At 42.4% G+C, this 23,817-nt stretch overlaps 1 protein-coding gene across 9 annotated transcripts in view; it reads right to left on the reverse strand.

Annotated features, from left to right (window-relative positions):
* The window catches only part of si:dkey-21p1.3 (collagen alpha-2(I) chain), a 28,698-nt gene extending 6,630 nt beyond the window's left edge, over nucleotides 1–22,068 (reverse strand). For 5 of the 9 annotated variants that reach the window (XR_001330578.2, XM_014216673.2, XM_014216672.2 and 2 more), the window contains exons 1-45: nucleotides 21,621–22,068; nucleotides 18,465–18,566; nucleotides 16,424–18,091; nucleotides 15,529–15,582; nucleotides 15,200–15,319; nucleotides 14,984–15,022; nucleotides 14,695–14,748; nucleotides 14,515–14,568; nucleotides 12,942–13,049; nucleotides 12,783–12,836; nucleotides 12,400–12,453; nucleotides 12,131–12,175; nucleotides 11,941–11,994; nucleotides 11,790–11,834; nucleotides 11,636–11,689; nucleotides 11,508–11,552; nucleotides 11,365–11,418; nucleotides 11,125–11,169; nucleotides 10,959–11,012; nucleotides 10,796–10,840; nucleotides 10,449–10,505; nucleotides 10,159–10,266; nucleotides 9,986–10,039; nucleotides 9,838–9,891; nucleotides 9,670–9,714; nucleotides 9,422–9,475; nucleotides 9,200–9,244; nucleotides 9,002–9,055; nucleotides 8,852–8,905; nucleotides 7,570–7,623; nucleotides 7,418–7,471; nucleotides 7,237–7,290; nucleotides 7,065–7,109; nucleotides 6,923–6,967; nucleotides 1,922–2,029; nucleotides 1,758–1,811; nucleotides 1,591–1,644; nucleotides 1,361–1,414; nucleotides 1,164–1,271; nucleotides 997–1,050; nucleotides 762–869; nucleotides 583–636; nucleotides 444–497; nucleotides 222–275; nucleotides 63–116 (exon numbers count right to left, since the gene is read on the reverse strand). Coding sequence is in view for 8 of the 9 variants with exons in the window: in XM_014216673.2 (XP_014072148.1) it covers nucleotides 63–116; nucleotides 222–275; nucleotides 444–497; nucleotides 583–636; nucleotides 762–869; nucleotides 997–1,050; nucleotides 1,164–1,271; nucleotides 1,361–1,414; nucleotides 1,591–1,644; nucleotides 1,758–1,811; nucleotides 1,922–2,029; nucleotides 6,923–6,967; nucleotides 7,065–7,109; nucleotides 7,237–7,290; nucleotides 7,418–7,471; nucleotides 7,570–7,623; nucleotides 8,852–8,905; nucleotides 9,002–9,055; nucleotides 9,200–9,244; nucleotides 9,422–9,475; nucleotides 9,670–9,714; nucleotides 9,838–9,891; nucleotides 9,986–10,039; nucleotides 10,159–10,266; nucleotides 10,449–10,505; nucleotides 10,796–10,840; nucleotides 10,959–11,012; nucleotides 11,125–11,169; nucleotides 11,365–11,418; nucleotides 11,508–11,552; nucleotides 11,636–11,689; nucleotides 11,790–11,834; nucleotides 11,941–11,994; nucleotides 12,131–12,175; nucleotides 12,400–12,453; nucleotides 12,783–12,836; nucleotides 12,942–13,049; nucleotides 14,515–14,568; nucleotides 14,695–14,748; nucleotides 14,984–15,022; nucleotides 15,200–15,319; nucleotides 15,529–15,582; nucleotides 16,424–18,091; nucleotides 18,465–18,566; nucleotides 21,621–21,659 (4,320 nt within the window). In the remaining variant the exon portion in view is untranslated. Of the gene's footprint in view, nucleotides 1–62; nucleotides 117–221; nucleotides 276–443; nucleotides 498–582; nucleotides 637–761; nucleotides 870–996; nucleotides 1,051–1,163; nucleotides 1,272–1,360; nucleotides 1,415–1,590; nucleotides 1,645–1,757; nucleotides 1,812–1,921; nucleotides 2,030–6,922; nucleotides 6,968–7,064; nucleotides 7,110–7,236; nucleotides 7,291–7,417; nucleotides 7,472–7,569; nucleotides 7,624–8,851; nucleotides 8,906–9,001; nucleotides 9,056–9,199; nucleotides 9,245–9,421; nucleotides 9,476–9,669; nucleotides 9,715–9,837; nucleotides 9,892–9,985; nucleotides 10,040–10,158; nucleotides 10,267–10,448; nucleotides 10,506–10,795; nucleotides 10,841–10,958; nucleotides 11,013–11,124; nucleotides 11,170–11,364; nucleotides 11,419–11,507; nucleotides 11,553–11,635; nucleotides 11,690–11,789; nucleotides 11,835–11,940; nucleotides 11,995–12,130; nucleotides 12,176–12,399; nucleotides 12,454–12,782; nucleotides 12,837–12,941; nucleotides 13,050–14,510; nucleotides 14,569–14,694; nucleotides 14,749–14,983; nucleotides 15,023–15,199; nucleotides 15,320–15,528; nucleotides 15,583–16,423; nucleotides 18,092–18,464; nucleotides 18,567–21,620 lie in introns of those variants that run through there. The other 4 variants (XM_014216674.2, XM_014216677.2, XM_014216679.2 and 1 more) reach the window with 4 other exon arrangements.
* Nucleotides 22,069–23,817: the final 1,749 nt, after the last annotated feature.

Raw genomic sequence — 23,817 nt, forward strand, 5'->3', positions numbered from 1 at the left:
TTAAAACTTTAATCAAACAGCAGCTAGTAAACTCTGTATTAAATCAAAATGAAATATCCCACCATTTTGCCTCCTGCTCCAGACTCTCCTTTCTTCCCCCTTGGACCTTGCAATCCCTGAGAACAACATATAGGAAGGAGAAGGAGAGTAGATGTGGAGGCTAAAACGATGAGAAAAAAGTAGAATTGTTATTTATTTAAAAGTTGCAGAGCAAAACATACCACGTCTCCTTTGACACCGCCAGTCCCAGTCTTTCCCCTCTCCCCATACTCTCCCTGGGATCAAACACAAATTGTATTAAAATTGCATCATGGTAACTCAAATCCATATAAACTGGTTAAACAATGTGAATTATTCAACATCCTTAAGGTATCTGGATAAGAGCGTATGCTAAATGACTAACATGGTCATGTAAATGTAACAGATTGAATGGTGCATTACACCTTAAGTCCACCAAGTCCACTTTTTCCATCGACTCCTCTTTTTCCTGGTAAACCCTGCAATGACAGGACATTAAGTGTCCTATTATGTATTCTCAGGTTAAATTAACTCTAAATAGTGTGCCTTGAAATCCATCCTTACAGTTGGTCCTTTTGGTCCAACTAAGCCTGTTGGCCCAAACCTTCCAGGAGGCCCCTATAACATCAGAGAGAACACACCAGTCAGACACTCATTCCCAACCCTGAACATCGTTCTCAGCAACATTTCAGCTTCATACTGTACTGTATATTTACAAATTGTGGTACCATAACAACACTTACTGTGGTTCCGGGGAGCCCCTTCTCTCCCTTGGCCCGGCCTCTTCCGGTGTTGCCCCCTGGTCCGTAGCGCCCAGCGAGACCTGTAGGGCCTCTGATGCCTGGCTGGCCCTGTCAAGACACATCCACATCATCAGGAGACACAGAAATAAGGCAGGAATCTCATCTCATTTCAATCAAATGTATGGATTTATGTGGGGTTGAAACAAATTCCCTTGTTTGATGGTTTGTGACTCACCTTTAGTCCTGAAGCTCCTTCTTTCCCTCTGTCCCCTGATGGCCCTAAGTATCCCTGTGAGTCAGAGGACACCAGCATTAGCTCCTTTTTAAAGATATACTGTCAACTCACAGGAGACTGATTCTGAGCCATCACAATCACATTTCTAGAAAAAACACAACACCTACTTCTTTCCCCAGTGGGCCCTTTGGTCCTTGTTGACCTTGGTTGCCTCTGTCTCCCTGGATCCCTTTTCCACCTCTTTCCCCCTGAGCGCCCATCTTCCCCTTCTCACCCTAAGATATTCAAATTTCATATTGATCCTTTTGTCAGTTGAATATCACAGTTATTGTCAACCATGATTAATAAATCCTGTGATACTCACCGGTAACCCCTTCAGTCCTGGTGGCCCCATTGGCCCCCACAATCCAGTTGGGCCCTAAAGCACAGCAACACTTGTCCCTTCTTATGCAATCATTGTCTTTACCCATTGAGGATCAATGGATTTACATCAGACTCTTTAGTCAAAAATGTTATGCCTGTATTTTGGATTACCAAATCTAGATTTAGAATTAATAGAATGACTAAATAATCAATACAGTATAATCAATCTACCTCCTCACCATCGACACCAGCAACTCCCTTCTGTCCGATAGCTCCTCTGGACCCCTGCACAAACACAGGATATTTCACAGGATATTAGAAAAAGACACTGGATACAGTTGATGCCCCATTGACATGGATAATGACAGAATATACAGTAGTATAGAGTATAGTTGTACCTTATCCCCTTTGTCTGCCACTGGCCCAATGCCTCCTTGTGGTCCATCTTTACCCTAGAATTTAAGGACATTCACAATGTGAAGACATCAAAATGAAAGAAAATGTAAATCGCCCCACAATCGTTGAGAATACAGCAATCAATAAAATCATCAAGGTAACTTACTGGGTAACCTACAACTCCACGGGGCCCAACTGATCCTGGGGGACCCTTGTCCCCTGGTGGCCCTTGGTGGCCCACCTCACCCCATGGTCCTATATTGCCTGCTATGCCCTGTATAAATGAGATCAATACACACCATTTAAGAACATCCAGTACTTAACACGACATGCTCTAGTCTAGTGCTAAAACCAGGGTGTTTGGTGACTTTAGACGATGTAGTAAACTACCGGTCAAAAGTTTAGAACACCTACTAATTCAAGGGTTTTTCTTAATTTGACTATTTTCTACATTGTAAAATAATAGTGAAGACATCAAAACTATGAAATAACACATGGAATAATGTAGTAAGCAAAAAAGTGTTAAACAAATCAAAATATATTTTATATTTGAGATTCTTCAAAGTAGCCACCCTTTGCCTTGATGACACCTTTGCACACTCTTGGCATTCTCTCAACCAGCTTCACCTGGAATGCTTTTCCAACAGTCTTGAAGGAGTTCCCACATATGCCATCTCAATTTGGTTGAGGTCAGGGGATTGTGGAGGCCAGGTCATTTGATGCAGTTCTCCATTACTCTCCTTCTAGGTAAAATAGCCCTTACACAGCCTGGAGGTGTGTTGGATCATTATCCTGTTGAAAAACATATGATAGTCCCACTAAGCCCAAAACAGATGGGATGGCGTATCGCTGTACAATGCTGTGGTAGCCATGCTGGTTAAGTGTGCCTTGAATTCTAAATAAATCACAGACAGTGTCACCAGCAAAGCACCCCCACAACATCACACCTCCTCCTCCATGCTTTACGGTGGGAAATACACATGCAGAGATCATCCGTTCACCCACACCGTGTCTCACAAAGACACGGCGGTTGGAACCAAAAATGTCCAAATTGGACTCCAGACCACAGGACAAATTTCCATTGCTTGTGTTTCTTGACCCAAGCAAGTCTTTTCTTCTTATTGGTGTCCTTAAGTAGTGGTTTCTTTGCAGCAATTCGATCAAGAAGGCCTGATTCACACAGTCTCTGAACAGTTGATGTCAAGATGTGTCTGTTACTTGAACTCTGTGAAGCATTTATTTAGGCTGCAATTTCTGAGGCTGGTAACTCTAATGAATGTATCCTCTGCAGCAGAGACAACTCTGGGTCTTCCATTCCTGTGGCGGTCCTCATGAGAGCCAGTTTCATCATAGCACTTGATGGTTTTTGCAACTGTTCGGAGAAACTTTCCGGATTGACTGACCTTCATGTCTTAAAGTAATGATGGACTGTCATTTCTCTTTACTTATTTGAGGTGTTCTTGCTATAATATGTACTTGGTCTTTTACGAAATAGGGCCCCCCTACCTTGTCACAACACAACTGATTGGCTCAAAAGCATTAAGAAGGAAAGAAATTCCACAAATAAACTTTTAAGAAAGCACACCTGTTCACTGAAATGCATTCCAGGTGACTACCTCATGAAGCTGGTTGAGAGAATGCCAAGAGTGTGCAAAGCTGTCATTAAGGCAAAGGGTGGCTATTTGAAGAATATCAAATATAACATATTTTGATTTGTTTAACACTTTTTTGGTTACTACATGATTCCATTGTGTTATTTCATAGTTTTGAGGTCTTCACTATTATTATAGAATGTAGAAAATAGTAAAAATAAAGAAAAACCCTTGAATGAGTAGGTGTTCTAAAACTTTTGACCGGAAGTGTAAATATTCAGGATTACTGGTACAGTTGAAGTCGGAAGTTTACATACACAGCCAAATACATTTAAACTCAGTTTTTCACAATTCCTGACATTTAATCCTAGTAAAAATTCCCTGTCTTAGGTCAGTTAGGATCACCACTTTATTTTAATAATGTGAAATGTCAGAATAATAGTAAAGAGAATGATTTATTTCAGCTTTAATTTCTTTCATCACATTCCCAATGGGTCAGAAGTTTACATACACTCAATTAGTATTTGGTAGCATTGCCTTTAAATTGCTTAACTTGGGTCAAACGTTTTGGGTAGCCTTCCACGAGCTTCTCACAATAAGTTGGGTGAATGTTGGCCCATACCTCCTGACAGAGCTGGTGCAACTGAGTCAGGTTTGTAGGCCTCTTTGCTCGCACACACTTTTTAAGTTCTGCCCACAAATTTTCTATAGGATTGAGGTCAGGGCTTTGTGATAGCCACTCTAATACCTTGACCTTGTTTTCCTTAAGCCATTTTGCCACGACTTTGGAAGTGTGCTTGGGGTCATTGCCCATTTGGAAGACCCATTTGTGACCAAGCTTTAACTTCCTGACTGATGTCTTGAGATGTTGCTTCAATATATCCACATCATTTTCCTGCCTCATGATGCCATCTATTTTGTGAAGTGCACCAGTCCCTCCAGCAGCAAAGCACCCACACAATATGATGCTGCCACCCCCGTGCTTCACTGTTGGGATGGTGTTCTTTGGCTTGCAGGCCTCCCCATTTTTCCTCCAAACATAAAGATGGTCATTATGGCCAAACAGTTCCATTTTTGTTTCATCAGACCAGAGGACATTTCTCCAAAAAGTACGATCTTTGTCCCCATGTGCAGTTGCAAACCGTAGTCTGGCTTTTTTATGGCGGTTTTGGAGCAGTGGCTTCTTCCTTGCTGAGTGGCCTTTCAGGTTATGTCGATATAGGACTCGTTTTACTGTGGATATAGATACTTTTGTATCTGTTTCCTCCAGCATCTTCACAAGGTCTTTTGCTGTTGTTTTGGGATTGATTTGCACTTTTCGCACCAAAGTACGTTCATCTCTAGGAGACAGAACGCGTCTCCTTCCTGAGCGCTATGATGGCTGCGTGGTCCCATGGTGTTTATACTTGCCTACTATTGTTTGTACTGATGAACGTGGTACCTTCAGGCATTTGGAAATTGCTTGCAAGGATGAACCAGACTTGTGGAGATCTTCAGTTTTTTTCTGAGGTCTTGGCTGATTTCATTTGATTTCCCCATGATGTCAAGCAAAGAGGCACTGAGTTTGAAGGTAGGCCTTAAAATACATCCACAGGTACACCTCCAATTGACTCAAATGATGTCAATTAGCCTAACAGAAGCTTCTAAAGCCATGACATCATTTTCTGGAAATTTCCAAGCTGTTTAAAGGCACAGTCAACTTAGTGTATGTACATTTCTGACCCACTGGAATTGTGATACAATGAATTATAAGTTAAATAATCTGTCTGTAAACAATTGTTGGAAAAACTACTTGTGTCATGCACAAAGTAGATGTCCTACCCGACTTTCCAAAACCATAGTTTGTTAAGAAGAAATTTGTGGAGTGGTTGAAAAATGTGTTTTAATGACTCCAACCTAAGTGTATGTAAACTTCTGACTTCAACTGTATATACACAACCGTTCAAAAGTTTGGGGTCACTTTGAAATGTCCTTGTTTTTCATAAAAACATACATGAAATTAGTTGCAAAATGAATAGGAAATATAGTCAAGATGTTGACAAGGTTATAAATAATGATTTTTAATTGAAATAATAATTGAAGGACACAAACTTTGCTTTCATCAAAGAATCCTCAATTTGCAGCAATTACAGCCTTGCAGACCTTTGGCATTCTAGTTGTCAATTTGTTGAGGTAATCTGAAGAGATTTCACCCCATGCTTCCTGAAACACCTCCCGCAAGTTGGATTGTTTGATGGACACGTCTTACGTACCATATGGTCAAGCTGCTCCCACAACAGCTCAATAGGGTTGAGATCCAGTGACTGTGCTGGCCACTCCATTATAGACAGAACACCAGCTGACTGCTTCTTCCCTAAATAGTTATTGCATAGTTTGGAGCTGTGCTTTGGGTCATTGTCCTGTTGTTGGAGGAAATTGGCTCCAATTAAGCGCCGTCCACAGGGTATGGCATGGCTTTACAAAATGGAGTGATAGCCTTCCATCTTCAAGATTCCTTTTACCCTTTACAAATCTCCCACTTTACCACCACAAAGCACCCCCAGACCATCACATTGCCTCCACCGTGCTTGACAGATGGCATCAAGCGCTCATCCAGCATCTTAAAAAATTTTCTGCGTCTTACAAATGTTCTTCTTTGTGATCTGAACACCTCAAACTTAGATTCGTCTGTCCTTAACACTTTTTTCCAATCTTCCTCTTTCCAGTGTCTGTGTTCTTTTGACCATCTTAATCTTTTCTTTTTATTGGCCAGTCTGAGATATGGCTTTTTCTTTTCAAATCTGCCTAGAAGGCCAGCATCCCGGAGTCGCCTCTTCACTGTAGACGTTGAGACTGGTGTTTTGCAGGTGATATTTAATGAAGCTGCCAGTTGAGGACTTGTGAGGCGTCTGTTTCTCAAACTAGACACTCTAATGTACTTGTCCTCTTGCTCAGTTGTGCACCGGGGCCTCCCACTCCTCTTTCTATTCTGGTTAGAGCCAGTTTGCGCTGTTCTGTGAAGGGAGTAGTACACAGCGTACAAGATCTTCAGTTTCTTGGCAATTTCTCGCATGGAATAGCCTTCATTTCTCAGAACAAGAATAGACTGATGAGTTTCAGAAGAAAGTTCTTTGTTTCTGGCCATTTGAACCTGTAATTGAACTCACAAATGCTGATGCGCCAGATACTCAACTAGTCTAAAGAAGGCCAGTTTTATTGCTTCTTTAATCAGAACAACAGTTTTCAGCTGTGCTAACATAATTGCAAAATGGTTTTCTAATGATCAATTAGCCTTTTAAAATGATAAACTTGGATTAGCTAACACAATGTGCCATTGGAACACAGGAGTGATGGTTGCTGATAATGGGCCTCTGTACGCCTATGTAGGTATTCCATAAATAAATCCGCCATTTCCAGCTACAATAGTCATTAACAATGTCGACACTGTATTTCTGATCAATTTGATGTTATTTTAATGGACAAAAAATGTGTTTTTCTTTCAAAAACAAGGACGGTCGTGTATACTTTTGAACGGTCGTGTATATAAAAAAAAAAATGTCCCCTGTTACAATGACTAAAATGTGGTGTAGTCTTACAGGAGCTCCTCTGTATCCCTGTATCCCTGTCAATCCCTGCACGCCCTGAAACACAATGTGAGAAGATGTCCATGAGTCTCCATGTAGATTCAGTCAGACACACTTTACAAAGCTCTGAGAATAGAACTAATTTGACACTTACTGGACTTCCGCGTTTCCCCTTCGAACCTTCTTGACCTCTGTTTCCCTTCAGAAATCCACATATCAGTAAGCTATGTCCACACTACAGTATTACTAAACAGTTTATAACTCCTTTATTGCTTTATGGGAAACAATTTTCAATGTTTTGTATTTTAGGAGGTCCATTTCAGTACCTTCAGGCCAGGATTTCCCAGAAGGCCGTTCGGACCCTCTTTACCTTTGGCACCCTATGTAAATGATGGTAAAACAAACTGACAAAAGAAATTGTGCTGATACACTGACAAACACAACTGCTTTGTCAGACATAGCTAAGTAAAAGAGTTAGAGAATGTTTATGGGGTAATGTGGGCTTACCCTGACTCCTGGCTTTCCTGGCTTACCAGTGATCCCTCTACCACTAGAATCCCCCTGTTGACAAATAATATCACCATGCTTGGTCAGTATGATCATTTTGTCATCGCCTGTTGTAAATGAGTGTGTATAGCTAAGAACAGTACAATACTCACACTCTTCCCAACTGGACCTTGAATCCCTGGTGCCCCAGTCTTCCCCACCATTCCCTATGAAATCATATATAAATATACACTACATGACCAAAGGTATGTGGACCCCTGCTCGTCGAATATCTCATTCCAAAATCATGGCCATTATTATGGAGTTGGTCCCCCCTTTGCTGCTATATCAGCCTCCACTCTTCTGTGAAAGCTTTCCACTAGATGTTGGAACATTGCTGCGGGGACTTGCTTCCATTCAGCCACAAGCGCATTAGTGAGGTTGGACACTGATTATGGGTGATTAGGCCTGGCTCGCTGTCGGCGTGCCAATTCATCCCAAAGGTGTTCGATGGGGTTGAGGTCAGGGCTCTGTGCAGGCCAGTCAAGTTCTTCCCCACAATCTCAACAAAACATTTCTGTATGGACCTCGCTTTGTGCACGGGGGCATTGTCATGCTTTAACAGGAAAGGTGCCTTCCCAAAAAAGTTGAAAGCACAGAATCGTCTAGAATATCATTGTATGCTGTAGCATTAAGATTTCCCTTCACTGGAACTAAGGGGCCTAGCCTGAACCATGAAAATCAGACCCAGACCATTATTCCTCCTCCACCAAACTTTTATAGTTAGTACTATGCATTTGGGCAGGTGGCGTCACTTCAGAGAACGCGTTTCCACTGCTCTAGAGTCCAATGGTGGCGAGCTTTACACCAATCCAGCCGATGCTTGGCATTGCGCATGGTGATCTTAGGCTTGTGTGCGGCTGCACGGCCATGGAAACCCATTTCATGAAGCTCCAGCGAACAGTTCTTGTGTTGACGTTGCTTTCAGAGGCAGTTTGGAACTCGGTAGTGAGTGTTGCAACCGAGGACAGACAATTTTTACACGCTACGAACTTCAGCACTCAGTGGTCCCGTTCTGTGAGCTTGTGTGGCTTACCATTTCGCGGCTGAGCCATTGTTGCTCTTAGATGTTTCCACTTCATAATAACAGCACTTACAGTTGACCGGGGCAGCTCTAGTAGGGCAGACATTTGACGATCTGACTTGTTGCAACTGAACTCTTCAGTAAGGCCATTCTTCTGTCAATGTTTGTCTATGGAGATTGCATGGCTGTGTGCTCGATTTTATACACCTGTCAGCAACGGGTGGGGCTGAAATAGTTGAATCCACTAATTTGAAGGGGTGTCCGCATACTTTTGTATATATAGTGTATCACAACTGCAAGGTCTAGTAGTCCCAAAAAACGACCAAAAAGTCAACAATAGAAAATAATAATTGAAGTTGTAGAATACCTACCCTTAGTCCAGTAGATCCAGTATCCCCGTCAGATGCAGTTCCTCCGATGGGTCCCTAGAGGACAGGGATCATGGTCAAACCACACCTGTGAGTGAATTAAACACAGGACCATCTCTGGCACAGGACACATACAGTACGATGGGATCTTACCGGGGGTCCATGTGTTCCATCCAGTCCCCTACCTCCTAGATAGCCTTGAAGTCCCTGAGTGGAGAAAGACAATTGTTCTGTTTTCATGTTCTCTTCCATTGCACTTTTCTGAACTCTGGCCCTCTTAGTAATATGTGCATGTGGAGGTGTGGCAAGGAGTGAAAATAACTGCATCCTGAAATAAAATAGTAGTTTTACCTTCAGCCCTTTCAGTCCAATGACTCCTGGAATTCCAGTCCTCCCCTGTGTGATTCAAATCCAAGTGTTAGATGAAAACAAGACCTCAAACATACTGACCGGTCTCAATATATACCATGTTATAGCATCAGATCTGTTCTTCAATGGTGTGAGGGCATTTCTCTCTACTGATGATGGCAGAAAACTGTATAGACAGAATAAGAAGTGTAGGTACTTAGGAACCTTAATACCGGGTTCTCCTTCAGCTCCTCTCTCTCCTGACTTCCCCATCTCTCCCTGTGGTCAGGACAGACACATCAAGCCACAGTAAAACTGGTAGTCACATCTAAAATCAGAAATCTGTGATCATGTTTACTTGAAACAAGTCAAAAATAGTATTTCACCACTGTATGATGGATGAAAGTGAATAATTCCTTGACCTTGATCATTCTGAGTTGTCTCGTAAATGAAGACATGCTATTTCCACTTACAAAAGGCCCTGGCAAACCGGCAAATCCTACTCGACCTTCTCGCCCCTAAGAAACCAACAAACAACAGCATCAGTACATCTCTTACTGGATTGGTACGCACCACTGAGATCAAAACAATGTTACAAGAAAGTGGCAGATAGCTACAGAAATTGCAAGCTCTTCTAGTACCTTATCGCCTCTTGGTCCAACAATGCCTGGCCCACCACTAAGACCTCTGTCACCCTGCAAAGACAGATAGCCTGATGTTTAAATACAATAGTCAATCTGGATAAGTACTGTACAAGGTATGTTAGCTCCACCTCCAGACTGCTCTTACCTTTTGCCCATCTTTTCCCTGCTTCCCATTCTCCCCAATGATTCCATCATAACCCTGAAGAAACAGATAGGTAAAGTACCATTACATCAGGATATGGTGATCTGAACAGGTGTAATGATATTCCATTCCATTACAGTACTGTGCAGTGACCAGATTAATGAGGTTCTACTTACTGTGGTTCCAGGAAATCCAGGGGGCCCCATTGGTCCAACATTACCTAGCTGCCCCGATGCTCCTCCTCTGCCTTTGAAGCCTCTTTTACCTGGAGGCCCGGGTCGACCCTGCCCATCAGGGAGGACAAGTAAATTAATGCACAGTGAAGGGATGGAAGGAGGTCAATTGCTAACAGATGCAAGCAAATACACAGAACTGTCATGTCTGACAGAAGAGTAGGGTCACATAAAATGAAGCAACTTGTATAATGTATGTAGTAATGTTAGCCATGTGCATAATGTCCACTCACCTGGTCCCCTTTAAATCCTGGGTCACCCTTGTCACTTCTCTTAGATGCTTTGATCCCCTACAGGTGGAAGGTGAACATGGACAGACAGACAAACAAAGACAGCTACACGGTTAGTACTAGGCGATTGGATATGAAGGGGAATATGAATTAGTAAGAAAATCCGTACAGAACTTTTTCAGAGTAAGTAAAGTTTCAGGGACAGGAAGAAACGACTACTGTATCATGGAATTTTTACTTTGTGGGACAAAACTACATGTCCTTATAGTGTTAACATGATTACTGTTAAATACTTAAGACTTAGATATCAACTCAATACAAAATAAAGAAATTGCTTTAAGTAATCTTACTGGGTCACCTGAGGGTCCAGTTTTTCCTGGTTTGCCATTGGCTCCCTGATAAGAGGGAAAAAACAGAGGCCAAGTTTGTGAATTACTTTTTCAGTATAATTGGTTTAATAAAATACATTGCTTTGAGTTTTCAACTCTTACGTGTACATTAATGTGTGCTTACGTGAAGCCCAGAGAGTCCTGATTCTCCTATATTCCCCTCATCACCTGCGTCCCCCTGTTTAAAAACATGAAGGATTGCGTAAGATTGTAGATTACAAGTTCAATTTATGGAAATATTCATCATAAATGCTTTAAAAATAAATTCTTCAGCCTTGATTGATACTCACGGGATCCCCTTTCGGACCTGTAGGCCCATCTGCACCTGTTTTTCCCTGTGGACACATTCAAAACCTATTGATCCTCTACATTCATTGTAAATCCAGATAATAAATGTGAATTGATCATCTACAATGATTTTCAGATGGTCTATGATCACTGGCACAGATGTATGTATTGTGCATATTCTCTTGTGAGTAAATGTAGTATGATCAAATCAATGAGAGTGAGAAAAAAACATATGATTCTACCTGAGGTCCACGAACGCCAGGGAATCCAACAATCCCATCAGGACCTGGCTCTCCCTGGAATGAGACACAATAATATGAATTGTGGACAAGTACATTTACCTGGATGTCAATTCAGCTTTCAATTCAGGAAGATGAATTCTCACCTGAGGCCTGAGTGGTCCCCTTAGGCCTCGCTCACCTGGTTGGCCCTAATGACAGACAGAGAGATTAGACAGGGCTGTTGACACATGTGGCTCAATACCTACAATATCATGCTCAAATGTGTCCTTACTGGTGGTCCATTGACTCCTGGTACCCCCTTTGGCCCTCTTGGCCCCATTTTGCCCTGAAAAGGAGATGTATAGGTTCATATAAGCAGCTTGGGTGACTTGGTTGACATTCATTTCAGAGCATGATCCAATTGAGAGTGAAGCAGAATAACTTACAGGAGGGCCTGGCGATCCAACAAAACCAATGCCACCGATGTCTCCCTTAATAACAGAAAATACTCTCTCAAGACAGTGCAGACATTTTTCAGAAGACAGGTAAATAACTGTGTTGTAACTGTTTTAATATACAGAGAGCCATGAGACTCACAGGAGGTCCAGATGTTCCCGGGTAGCCCAGTTGTCCTCTGGTTCCAGGTATTCCCTACACAGCATGAAAGGAACCACTTAAATACTCAACATACTTCAACATGTTCATACTTAACATGAGGGTTCAGTATCAAACAGCTGATGTACCATATCTGATGAAATAGCAATATTCAAAGGTAGGTAGTACTCACTATGTATCCAGTGATCCCTATGAGCCCTCGGTTTCCTTTATTCCCCTGACAACAACAAAGACACAAGTTAGAATTCATGTTGAAACACATTATGAACTTCAAATGAATCCCTCAATGTGTGATTGGGTTGTTCACTGAACTGAACCGATATCAATCTGGGATTAGTTGGAATGAAAATTAGCATTCACAGCAGAGCTCCGGAACCAGTGATGAAAAAGACTCAAGTGTGAGAACATTTAGTTCCATGAAAACAAGACACTCAGTCTGACCTTGTCTCCTTTCCGTCCTCTGTTTCCCTGGGGTCCTGGTTCCCCTTCATAACCCTTAACAATACACAGAATTACTGTTACAAACAATTGGTGGCAAGACATACTGGTATGAATGTCTAGCCTACAAAACATTTCTTAATTGGGCCTTGCAGGGATTTATTGCACAACCAATCGATGGAAAGCTTGACGGCATATACTACAGCTGGCAGTGCTGAAATTTCCAGTCACGATGAAACTTTCATGGTCAGAGTACAGTAATACGTTTTCTCTGCTTAAAACATTTACTTTGAGTGTCTGTCATCTGTCCACTGATATCTAATGTGTTTCTATTGATCTAACTAAGATATAATCTACATAACGTTAGAAGTCCTAGCCATTCTTACCCACTCACCCAGCTCCCCTTTGCTGCCCTTCTCTCCTCTGTAACCCTGGAGACCCTGTTAGTACAAGTAGAGAGCTCTGTCAACAACACTGACACTGGAACAGTCTCTATTGATGTATAACACATGAAAACTCTTCACTCTTTGTACAATGTGTCCTACCTGTTCCCCAGGTGGTCCTGCAGGGCCATCATCAGAATTTATACCATCAATCCCATCACTCCCAGTTCTTCCTGGAGGCCCGGGCATCCCTGGTGGTCCAGGACCACCCTGGAATACAGACACGGACGGCATAAGATGAAGAATTTAGTCTCAGTGTGCTCAATCCTATAGCCAATGATAATGGCAGACAACATGCAGCCCAAGGGCCATGAGAAGTCCAATTCAAGACTGAAAGCAACCATCACAATTATTTTATTAAATTGTATTTACATTTTAGTCATTTAGCAGACACTCTTATCCAGAGCAACTTACAGTAGTGAATGCATACATTTCATTTCATGCATTTATTATTTATTTATTTTAAAAAATTGTACTGGCCCCCCATGGGAATCAAACCCACAACCCTGGCGTTGCACACACCATGCTGGCATTGCAAACACCATGCTCTACCAACTGAGCCACAGGAAAGCATAGTAGTTAATGATCAATGGCCAGTATAGATTTCAGTAGGTGGCAATTGACCACAATGCTGGCCCTTGGAAATGTAAAGCTTCCCCTCATTGGTTAGCTGACAAGTAGCCTCGCATGACAGGCTTCCAAGTTCTTCTAGCCAGGACGCAGAACAAATGCGAGGGTACAGCGTCTCGTCTGGCTACACAAGACTAGCAGATAATGATCAAAACCCCGATAGCGGTGTTGTGTACAATCAGAACAACAGCTTTCTGCACTTTCTGTGTCATAGCTGAGGTAACACTGTGGTGAAAGTGGTTCCTTCAGTGTGTCAGCTGGGTTCACTGGCAATCAGATGTGGACAGCTTGCCCAGTCTGCTGCATTGTGTAGCGCCACTATTGACACCGTCTGTCTGGGACAGCTTTGCATTACTGGGCTTCACAGCAGTAGCAGTGTGCCAGGGCAAAAAGAGCAACACTTAGCGGTGATGCATTTCAGACGCACGGCCATTGAAAAAGAGCTCAAGTGCTAAGGTGCTGTTAACACTTATATTAATGATGCCCTGGGCACTCACTGGAAATGCTCATATCCATGAATGTGCTGCTGCTTCACAAACAGAAGTGCTGAAAGCAAAATCAGTATGTGGTTTTTGGGCTCAGATCTCCAATGAATGCTAATGAGAGCACTGCGTTGACCTGTTGCCTGAAGTGGGTGTTGCTATGATACTGTGGAGTCTGGAAGCAGTCATCTGACTCATCTAACAGCATCCTGTGATCCTATTTCAGTGTTGTTAACATTCTGTGATAGCAGAGGAGGGAGAATAGAAACAGCAGATGGGTTAGCTTCACCTCACTGCTCTGTTTTAAGATCTCAGAGTTGAAGTAATTGTAGTTAACAGCTACATTCAGCATACCGTATAGACACGCTTAACAGATACTTATCCTGTGTTCTCACAGTTGGAAATGCCAATTGGAATGAATCTGTAATTTATTTGGGTGATCACATATGCATATAATTCAATTTCCACTCGTGTCCACATATCATCGACTGAGTTTCATCTCACAGGCAAAACAAGTTATGCCTCAGTGTAGACTCAAATTCAGATAAAATGGAGATACCTACGATTTTCCCTCCATCTCCTTTTCGTCCTTGTTTTCCAGTAATTCCCGGGGGTCCCTGGAATACAAACAATCTCTGCTGTCAGTGAACAAGCATTATGAGTGTGATGTGTCAATCAGTAGAGTCTAATAATGAGCAATGTTGGGATACTGACATACAGTATACAGTTATACATTTACTCACAGGAGGTCCAGCATCCCCAGGGGGGCCAAGAGGCCCTGGAGGGCCTTTCAATCTCTGAGGATAAACAACCGTACATACAGTACATAGACTGTGTAATAATTTCAAAATACTAAATTATATTCCTTCTGATATGATGCAATACATTACTTGATATTCTGCATTGACAATAAGGTGTGATTTAAACTCCTATGGTATACACAATATTTGGCTACTATACTGCCACCTAAAGGGCATATCCTTCTAGTTGTTTCTGCCTAGAAACTACTGATATAGAGCTGAGATCACCTACCGGCCAAGTTGCAACAAGCTTTTTGTAGAATGTCTTTTTCTGCAAGAGAACAGTACACACAATTTTAAAGAAGTAATACGAAATCAAAAGTCTGGGCAATGGTTCAATAATCAATGGTTTTATGCTGAAATATAATCACATTTATAATCACTCAACCAAACAAGAATAAATTGACATAGCCTTTGTCGTGTACTATGAAACACAGTATAACAGCACCTTGAAGGTCTCCCACTCTTCCTCAGAGCTCTTGAACACTACGATGGCGGGCATCCCTGGTGGACCAATCGGGCCTCGGTAACCTGTGCGTCCAGTCCGGCCCATCCCACCAGCGTAGCCCTGTCAGGAGACAATACACACTTAAGTGTTTTAAGAAATTCCACAATATGGAAACATCTGCATGCAGACCTGCATGTCAATAGGAATCCACACAGCACATTCTAGAAATAATACTGAGCACCCAATAATACTAGGCAACAGAATTATCATATGTGTCACTATGAGTAGTTTAGATTCAATAGATATTGTGTGAAAAAGTTAACACATACTTTATCCCCTTTTGGTCCAGGTGGCCCTGTCAAACCAGGTGGGCCCTGAAGTCCCTGGGAAAACAGATAAAACATTCCATTTCCATTATTGTCTGTTTTCATGTATGATGTCTTGATATATGAAGTAAAACTTTTATTCGGGTTTGCTTACAAAAATGCTACTTGGGTTTAATCTGCTTTTGTAAATCAATTACGATGAATTATAATTTAATCCCATTACCATTAAAGTTGTTTGCAATGACTGCATATCCATTGCTAATGTACTGGTATTGATGAGTGCTTAGATGCTGCAATTCCAAAACTTACCACTGGAGGAGGCATGTGTCTAGCTTACATTTTTGGGCAAAAGACTCCCACTGGCCACACTGATTGATCAACAGCGTCCCCACCCTCTTTCAATATGGGTAATTTCTATATATATGCAGCATAATGGACCAAATCCCATCTGTAGGACTTTGCTAGTACACTTAAATGACCCCATTCCTCCACCACCCTAGGCTTAATTCAATAAGCTCAATGCAAACTCAATTTCATATGAAGGTCTTCAGACAGCTATGCAGCCTGACTGTAGACCAGAGCACTGAGATGTCCCTTCATAACGCCATAGTTTCATTGCTTGAACGATGTTCTTGAACAATATGCAAATAAGGGTGTTTGTACATTCAAGGATACATGTGTGCATGTTAAATGTTTCTCTGCTCATTCAAACAAAATTAGAAGAGAAATACAGGAAAACATGCTCAAACGTGCTCCAAAGTAATCCTCAAATGTGTGCCGATACCCCCCAAAACATGCTATAAAAACCATCACAAATATTTTCTTTAGCCAGCTAAAGTGTTCATGCCTCTGCTTTAGTATGATGTGCATCTCGGTGAGTATGAGTGGAAATTTTTACCTGTTGCACTCGAAGACCCGGTCTATAGGCTGTCCCTCGCTCTTTGAGTGCATGTCTTGGTTGGTGATTGGCTGAAACGACAGGAACGGACAGGGTGTTCATCCTGGACTCGTACAGCATCCTCTGAGCTTTCAGAGACAGACCCTGTGTCAGAGGTTGAGGCCTTGCCCCTGCTGTCATGGCGACGACCTTTTGACCTCTCTGCTCAGTGTCTCTGAGGAAACAGAAGTAAAACTCGGGCCACAGAGAGTCTGAGGGGTGCATGCTGTGAGGGTACTGTGTCAAAGGACACATGCTGTGTACTTTACCTGGCACACTGGCAGGAGGTAGAGGGGTAGGCGGCAGTTCCCGCTCTGATCCTCTCGGCTCCGGGGACATGAGCTCAGTTAGAACATCAGTTTTGACGGCTCCCCCACTATTTTTAAACTGCCTTGTGTTGACTTGAGTGATGTCGTGTGCCAACTTGCTGTCGCCTACATCTGTTTCCTCTGTCTCTGATTCCTTATCATTGTCCTCATCAACTTCTTCCATTTCTGTTTCTGTGTCCATCTCTTCTGCTGACTCGAACTCTGTCTTTGTTTCTGTGTCTGTCTCTAGATCCTCTGTGGGTGGCTCCTGGGATAAAACTTTATCCCCCTTCTCCATGACTTGTCCAGAATCTGTCAAAGTCTTTGTCACAGTCTTTCGGCCACTTTGTCTCTTTGAAGCTTTGTCACCTGTTGATGTGGAAGTGATATCAGTGGTATTTTGAGGTGTTGGAGATAGCACTGGAGGCAGAGGAGCCTCTGGGACAGTCTTTCTCCCTGTGACAGTGCTATTCTTTGGAGGTAGCAGTGGAGGCAGAGGAATCACAGCCTGCCTCAGTAGCTCCTCCACATCTATTTTCTTGAATTCCAAAAGGTTGGGTTTTATGGTGGGTTCTAAGGACCATGTTTGTCTTGTAGGCCCAAAGCCCTGTTTGGGTTCAGGTGGGATCTGTAAATCATCTAACCTCACTGATGTATTTCTCCCTGAGCCTATTGATTCTCCATCACTGTCTGACTCCTGGAACAGCAGGGCTGGTTCAGTGGGGTTTTCTGACCATGCAGTGGGACTGAGAATGGCTGTCTCCACTGTCTGAGATGGTACTACTACACCTTTCATCACAGAGACATCTCTGGCTGTATTGGTTTGGTTTGGCTGATGAAGAGATCCAGAGGTTTGTGAATATACTGTTCTGTTTGTGACGCCTCCTGGACCGTGTGGCTCCTTTATTTTGCTAGATGAAATGGGTTCACTGGATCTGTCACTCTCAGACGGCCAGTCAGGAGCAGAAAGGGGGGACTCTGCTACTGTGCCAGTATCAAGCCCTACATATTTGACTATAGTACTATTTCTAGTGATCTTTGCTGCTGTATCATCCTGCAGTGTGGAAGTTTCATTCAGCCATCCTATCTTCTGAGTGAGCTTTAACTTGTCTGCTTCAGGTGTTATCCTTGTCTTTCTCTGTGTCTCTGGCTCTGACTGAGCTCTTACTGATGGCAATGACTGTGCTGATAGGTTAGTATTTTGGGCTGTGTCCTGCTCTGCAGTCTGATCTCTCAGCCTGGATCCATGAGACTCTTCTCTGAATGTTGCCCTGCTCGCAACTCGACCAAGCACCTTCTCACCAGCTAAAATCACTTTCTCCTGGAAAATAAGTTAAAATAAAAACTAATGTAAGATGTTAATTCTCATATCCATCTTAAAAACAAGAATCTAAGCAGGATTGTTATATGCCTGTAAAGAAAAGAGTGTGCTTGGAGTACGCTTCAATTTGAAGGGGACTTAAAAGAAGACCGCCCTCAAATACAGGTTATTATTCTGTCATAAACCTTGCACTCTCATGCACACTGTTTTCATGACCCTATGGAGCCACCGAACTGACAGACATGGAATTGTGGCGAAGTTAAAATTCCAAGCATTAGTGTCACACAAACAAAACATTATTCTTATCAGTTACATATAGCATTATTGATGGTCAGTTTAAGCCCTACACCTGCTATAAACTTGTGGACCATACCTGTTTGTCTGTGTGAGGGATGCAGGTGGAGTTGTAGTCTTGACAGTGCTGTCTGGCTGCTGTAGGATCACCCATTATGAAGGTCATCTGTTGTATTGTGCCCTGGACATGGATCAACCAAACAATAAAACATGCTATCAATGCCTTTTTAAAATCATCAGCATTGGAGCAATACCTTGTATCTCAGATTTGTCAGTGTAATATTTTTTCATATAATTTGAAAGCTGTCATTCATGTCTTTGCAAAACTCGAATTGAATGCCCATTTTTCATACGGTATATATTCACATTGGCTATTGATCCCAGTGTAGAGATCTATTGGTTTCCCTTGTGACACAAACAATGATGAGGATGGGAAATGCTTAGCTATAAAACAAATCAGATGGAAAATCATATATACAACAGACGGAGTGCATGAGAGCTTTGGGCAAAATCTATGGCCCATGAGGCAATCGCTACTCAATAAAAAGTACATTTAAAAATATAATCTTCTCAATAGGGGAAATCAATTGGTATGAATAATATTACCCGTAATACTAAAATAACAGGCAAAAACAGCAATCCCAGCAGTTCAATTCCTGAACCAAGACAACTTGGGAAAGATAATATTTGGCTCATTAAACATAACTAATGACATCCTAAAACATTTCATATGATCAATAAATTAAGTCTACTTCATTAAATTATGTGTTCTTTGGAAAGAAAATTGCTGTTAGCTGTCCTATCTTTTTTATCTGAGTGGATACCAGACAACCTCATCAATCACGTTGTACTCCACAATATGGCATGTATTCAAACAAAGTTGAGTGAGAACCTTTGGGTCAAGGACCTAGCCAGGGAGGACAGGACAGGTCTCAGACAGTGTTGACACTGCGGTCAGACTGGCGGCCTTTGTTTGATGATGTCCTACAATGACAGTGTTATTCCATGGGTCCACTTAGGGTCAAGTAGCATTGATCCTGATGCCTAGGCCCTGTGACCCTGTGTAAGAGGCCGACTGTCATGCAGCTGGGAAGTAGAGCCTCGCCATGAAACTGTGGCAGCTTTCACTAGTCACATGTTTGTCTTGCTCAGTCGAGCTCCATCCCATCCCACACTTATTGTACTTAAAAGGGGTACAAATGCTTGTCACTGCAGTGGCACCCTGTAAGATACGTCCATTGAACAGGTACATAGTTAGGTACATAGTTGTACCCTTGCAGATTGTACCTTAAATAAGCCAATAGTATACCATATAGGCCACAGGTACAAAACTGTATCTTCAGAAAAGGTAAAAATGTGCCTTTTTAGGGCACCACCACAGTAACAAAGCCATTTGTTCCTTTAAGTGGCAAAAATGTTCCTCTTCTCTATATCAAGTCCCTCACGTATACACACCTCTCCGCCATCCCACTTCTGACACCAATGGAGCGAATTGGGGGGTAGTCCCAAACGGGACTCAAACCTGGGTCCAGCGATTATCAACACCTTAACCATTACACAAAGAGGTCTGTATCTCTAGACAAGGCCTCTCAGTGTTGTGTTAATGTCACTACAATATGAATTGCAGCCCTTTATTGTCACATGCTCTTAAGTAAGCTTTTATAAAGACTTCAGAACTGGCAGCAGACATGCTCAAACTTGAACATAACCATAGACCACTTTAACTGCTACAATACGTCCATTCACGGGTGGCCAAAAATAACTACCTGAAAGCCATGCCCCCATTAACCACGCCTCCACCCTGGGAACCAGAAATCTACCTTCACTTTTTTATTAGAGTGTGTGATGATTGTACCTTTATATTCAAAATATAGTCCAAAAATGTAACATTATACTAGATTATCCGCACATGTACCCTAAAAGGTACATAACAGTACCATGTGAGATCATATGCATACCTCTGAAGATACACATATGATCTTGTACCTCTGAAGGCACACCCATATATTGATCTTTCTGTACCCCAGGGATCAATACTGTAGCCTAATTGTACTGTTTTTTTCTGAGAGTGCAGTCCGTTCTCATATATGTCAGTCTCTGATTAAATACAGTCAAACTAGGGGAAAACATTTTTAAAAAGGTGAGTTAACGGAATGATATCATCCCTCCCAAACCATAAACGGTCTATAATTTGACCAGGGCAGTGATTTAGGTAAACTGAGTCTCCAATGGGAACGGCTGAAAACAAAACAAGTCCCATTGATGTGGAGGAGAGGCCTTGTCAGGGACACCACTATCTGAGTCTTCACATGTCAAACAGCTATAGCAGTGATTGGAACTTGAAATCATAGAGTGTATAAGTAGTGTGGAAATACATGCAAAAAACCTCCAAAACAACTGAAGTATCTACTCTCGAATGCATTAGGTTGCCTTTGAGATGTCACTTTTCACTGAACAAAGAACTCAATCATATTCAGGCCTCTCAGTTTATCCCTGTTTCCACTTGAATATCAAGGCCAAGGCCAAAGACAGCGTAAGACTGTATTACATCATAATATTATACTCATTCTGTATAATATTACTTGTTGCATAGGCAACTATTACATAAAGTACCGAGATATGACTGTGGTCTTGGGTTTCCACTGCAAAGAGGCCAGTTTTACCCAACGATTTATGAGAGTTGTCTTGCAAATGTGAAAATATTTTCTGTCCCCCATCTGCTCGCATGCACATGTAAAAAGGCCTCAGGCTTGATCCACAGATCCAGGGCATATTCCAGCCACAGGCTGTACACTGTGTACGCACCACATGACGATGCAGGGGCAAGTAGTTACTAACAGTTGCATTTACAGAAAACCATAAAAGAACTAAGCAATGCTGTACTGGGAGAAGGCTGATAAAAATGAAATAACTCAATCCAAAGGGTTTAGTAAGTTGTTAGTATTGGGCCTTCATCCTACGTTGCATGTGAGCAGGAACAATCCTCCTAACACAACAAAAGAAAGCAAAACACAACAATCTTGTCCAATCATCGTTCTAAAGTCTTGCATTATAATTCTTACAGCACTTGTCGCTTACTTGACATGTGAGGTACTACTGTTAATGACAAATCGAGCACAGAAGAACCAGAATTCAAGCAGAATCCATAACAACTACATTTAAAATCAACAGAATCCCCTGCTCTTCCCTTACCCCAGAATGTACCCCATAGAGCTAATAGTAGAGGTGGACTTACATAGCTGAGTAGCAGCAGAATCACGGCAGGGCCCTGCATCGCTGCAGAGCTGACAGACGGTTGATCCCTCTGACTGCAGTAAGAACAGGTCTCCCCCTCTCACTCACACACACACTTAACTCAGCATCCAGTGCAGTGCTAGAACAGACCCCTCCCTGGACAAGGGCCAGTTCTAGGCTGGCTCCCACAGACACAGACACAGGCCATAGCAGTGACAGAATGACCAGGAAAATAGCCCTCAACCCCAGCAGACAATCGCCACACAACAAATTCACAAGGTGACAGGTCCCCTTCCTATGTACAGTGTGTAGCTCCAGACAGGCAGGTCAGTATCCACCAGGAAACTTCTTACGCGTAAACATCAGTATATTCCATATGCATTGGTCACTTCTTTTCAGACAGGAGTGCTAGTTGTTGGTGTGTATGGTATGTGTTAGTCCTGCTTTGTTCATGTGCAGGGAAGGACAGAGTGATGGGAGATGTGAGGTTTTATACTGGCAGGGCATCAGTGAGACAGCAGCAGCGTCATCCATAGAGGCCTTGTCACTGACGTGGGCCAGGATGACGGATGTCTCCTGAGATGGCTGGACTCAGAGACCACCCACACCACACACCTGCCTGTGTCCACACACCTTGGCTGGCCTAGACAAGCCATACAGGACCACCAAATATAATATGATGATGGTTCTCCATTGATTTTAATATGTTATCAGGCAGAGCTCTAACTGTGTAGAACTACCCAAAGGGCCAATATGAAATTCAAAAACAAAGCTCTGAACGTCTTCAAATGTTAATTATATTCATTTGATTCAAATGGACAAAATTCAAATTATGCATTAAATGCGTCATAAAACAGTTTCATCATCAAGAGCAATATCAGTTCAAATAAGACAAGTTAATTAGTAAAATAACATAATATTATTAACTCCACCAGAAGATATGATTAATCAGCATAAATCACTGGGTCAATTCAACGTCTATTCCATGTTGGTTCAACTAATTTCATTGAAATAAATGTGGAAACAACATTGATTCAACGATTCAATGGCACAAACCAGTGGGTACTGATTAGTCCAATCAAGCAAAACCTCTTTTTGTGCCATTGAACTTCATATTGAGCCAACCTGCCTCCCTAGTGCATCCCCCTCTTTTCCCCTGGGGTGGGAGGAGGACTGGGGCCGATGTGAGGAATGTAGCACGGGGGTCTGAAAAGCAGTGGGCTTACGGTAAAGGGTGTGTGGTAGGGCTGGGTGGCCCCTCCCACCAGAATGAAACCCTTGGTGGAGACCTCCAGGCCGGGGTAGTTCCTCCAGGGTATACTCTCCAGCAGGCTGCAGTCTGCATACACCTCCAGTCTGGACAAAGAGACAGACAGGGCCAGCCAGTGCCACTCGCCATCCCACAGGAGGCCTGCTGGGAACCTGCCCAGAGGAGGGGGACACAGAGAGGGAGGTGTGGTGGATCAGTATAGTCAATTGGTATAGAGCCACTCCACTGTAGAGGACGTTGTGCCTATGAGCTACAGCAGGATTAAGCAACTAGATTTTTGTCGGAGCGAATGTTTGGGGTTCCGGAAAATAATTCAAATAATTTGTACACTGCAATTTTAATAAAAACTTTGGGGGCCCCAAAAAATTACTTGGGTGCCTGTTGCCGACCCCTGAGCTACAGTGTTTATGTCAGGTGGAATTAGTCATTGAGCTTTTACTTAAGGGCAAAATAAATGATATGCTCAACGGACTTTCATAACATTGTAATAGGACACACAGTATATGGTACATCAACCATTCTAATGCCATGTATTACAAAATCATAAGCCATAGCCCATGGCATGAGGATAACATCTAATCCAATCAAATTTGAAATCAAATAACATTTTATTTGTCACAAGTTTCATAAACAACAGATGAAGACTAACAGTGAAACGCTTACTTACAGGCCCTTCCCAACAATGCAGAGAGAAAAATATAAAATAATAACACGAGGAAAAAATACACAATGCGTAACGATAACTTGGTGACTGTGTGTGTCCATGAGCATGGCACAGGTACTGTATATGTTGGTGCTGTCTCACTCGTAGTGGTGGCTCCAGGTACTGTACATGTTGGTGCTGTCTCACTCGTAGTGGTGGCTCCAGGTACTGTATATGTTGGTGCTGTCTCACTCGTAGTGGTGGCTCCAGGTACTGTATATGTTG

Source organism: Salmo salar, chromosome ssa10, assembly GCF_905237065.1.
Source record: "Salmo salar chromosome ssa10, Ssal_v3.1, whole genome shotgun sequence".
Lineage (NCBI taxonomy): Eukaryota > Metazoa > Chordata > Actinopteri > Salmoniformes > Salmonidae > Salmo > Salmo salar.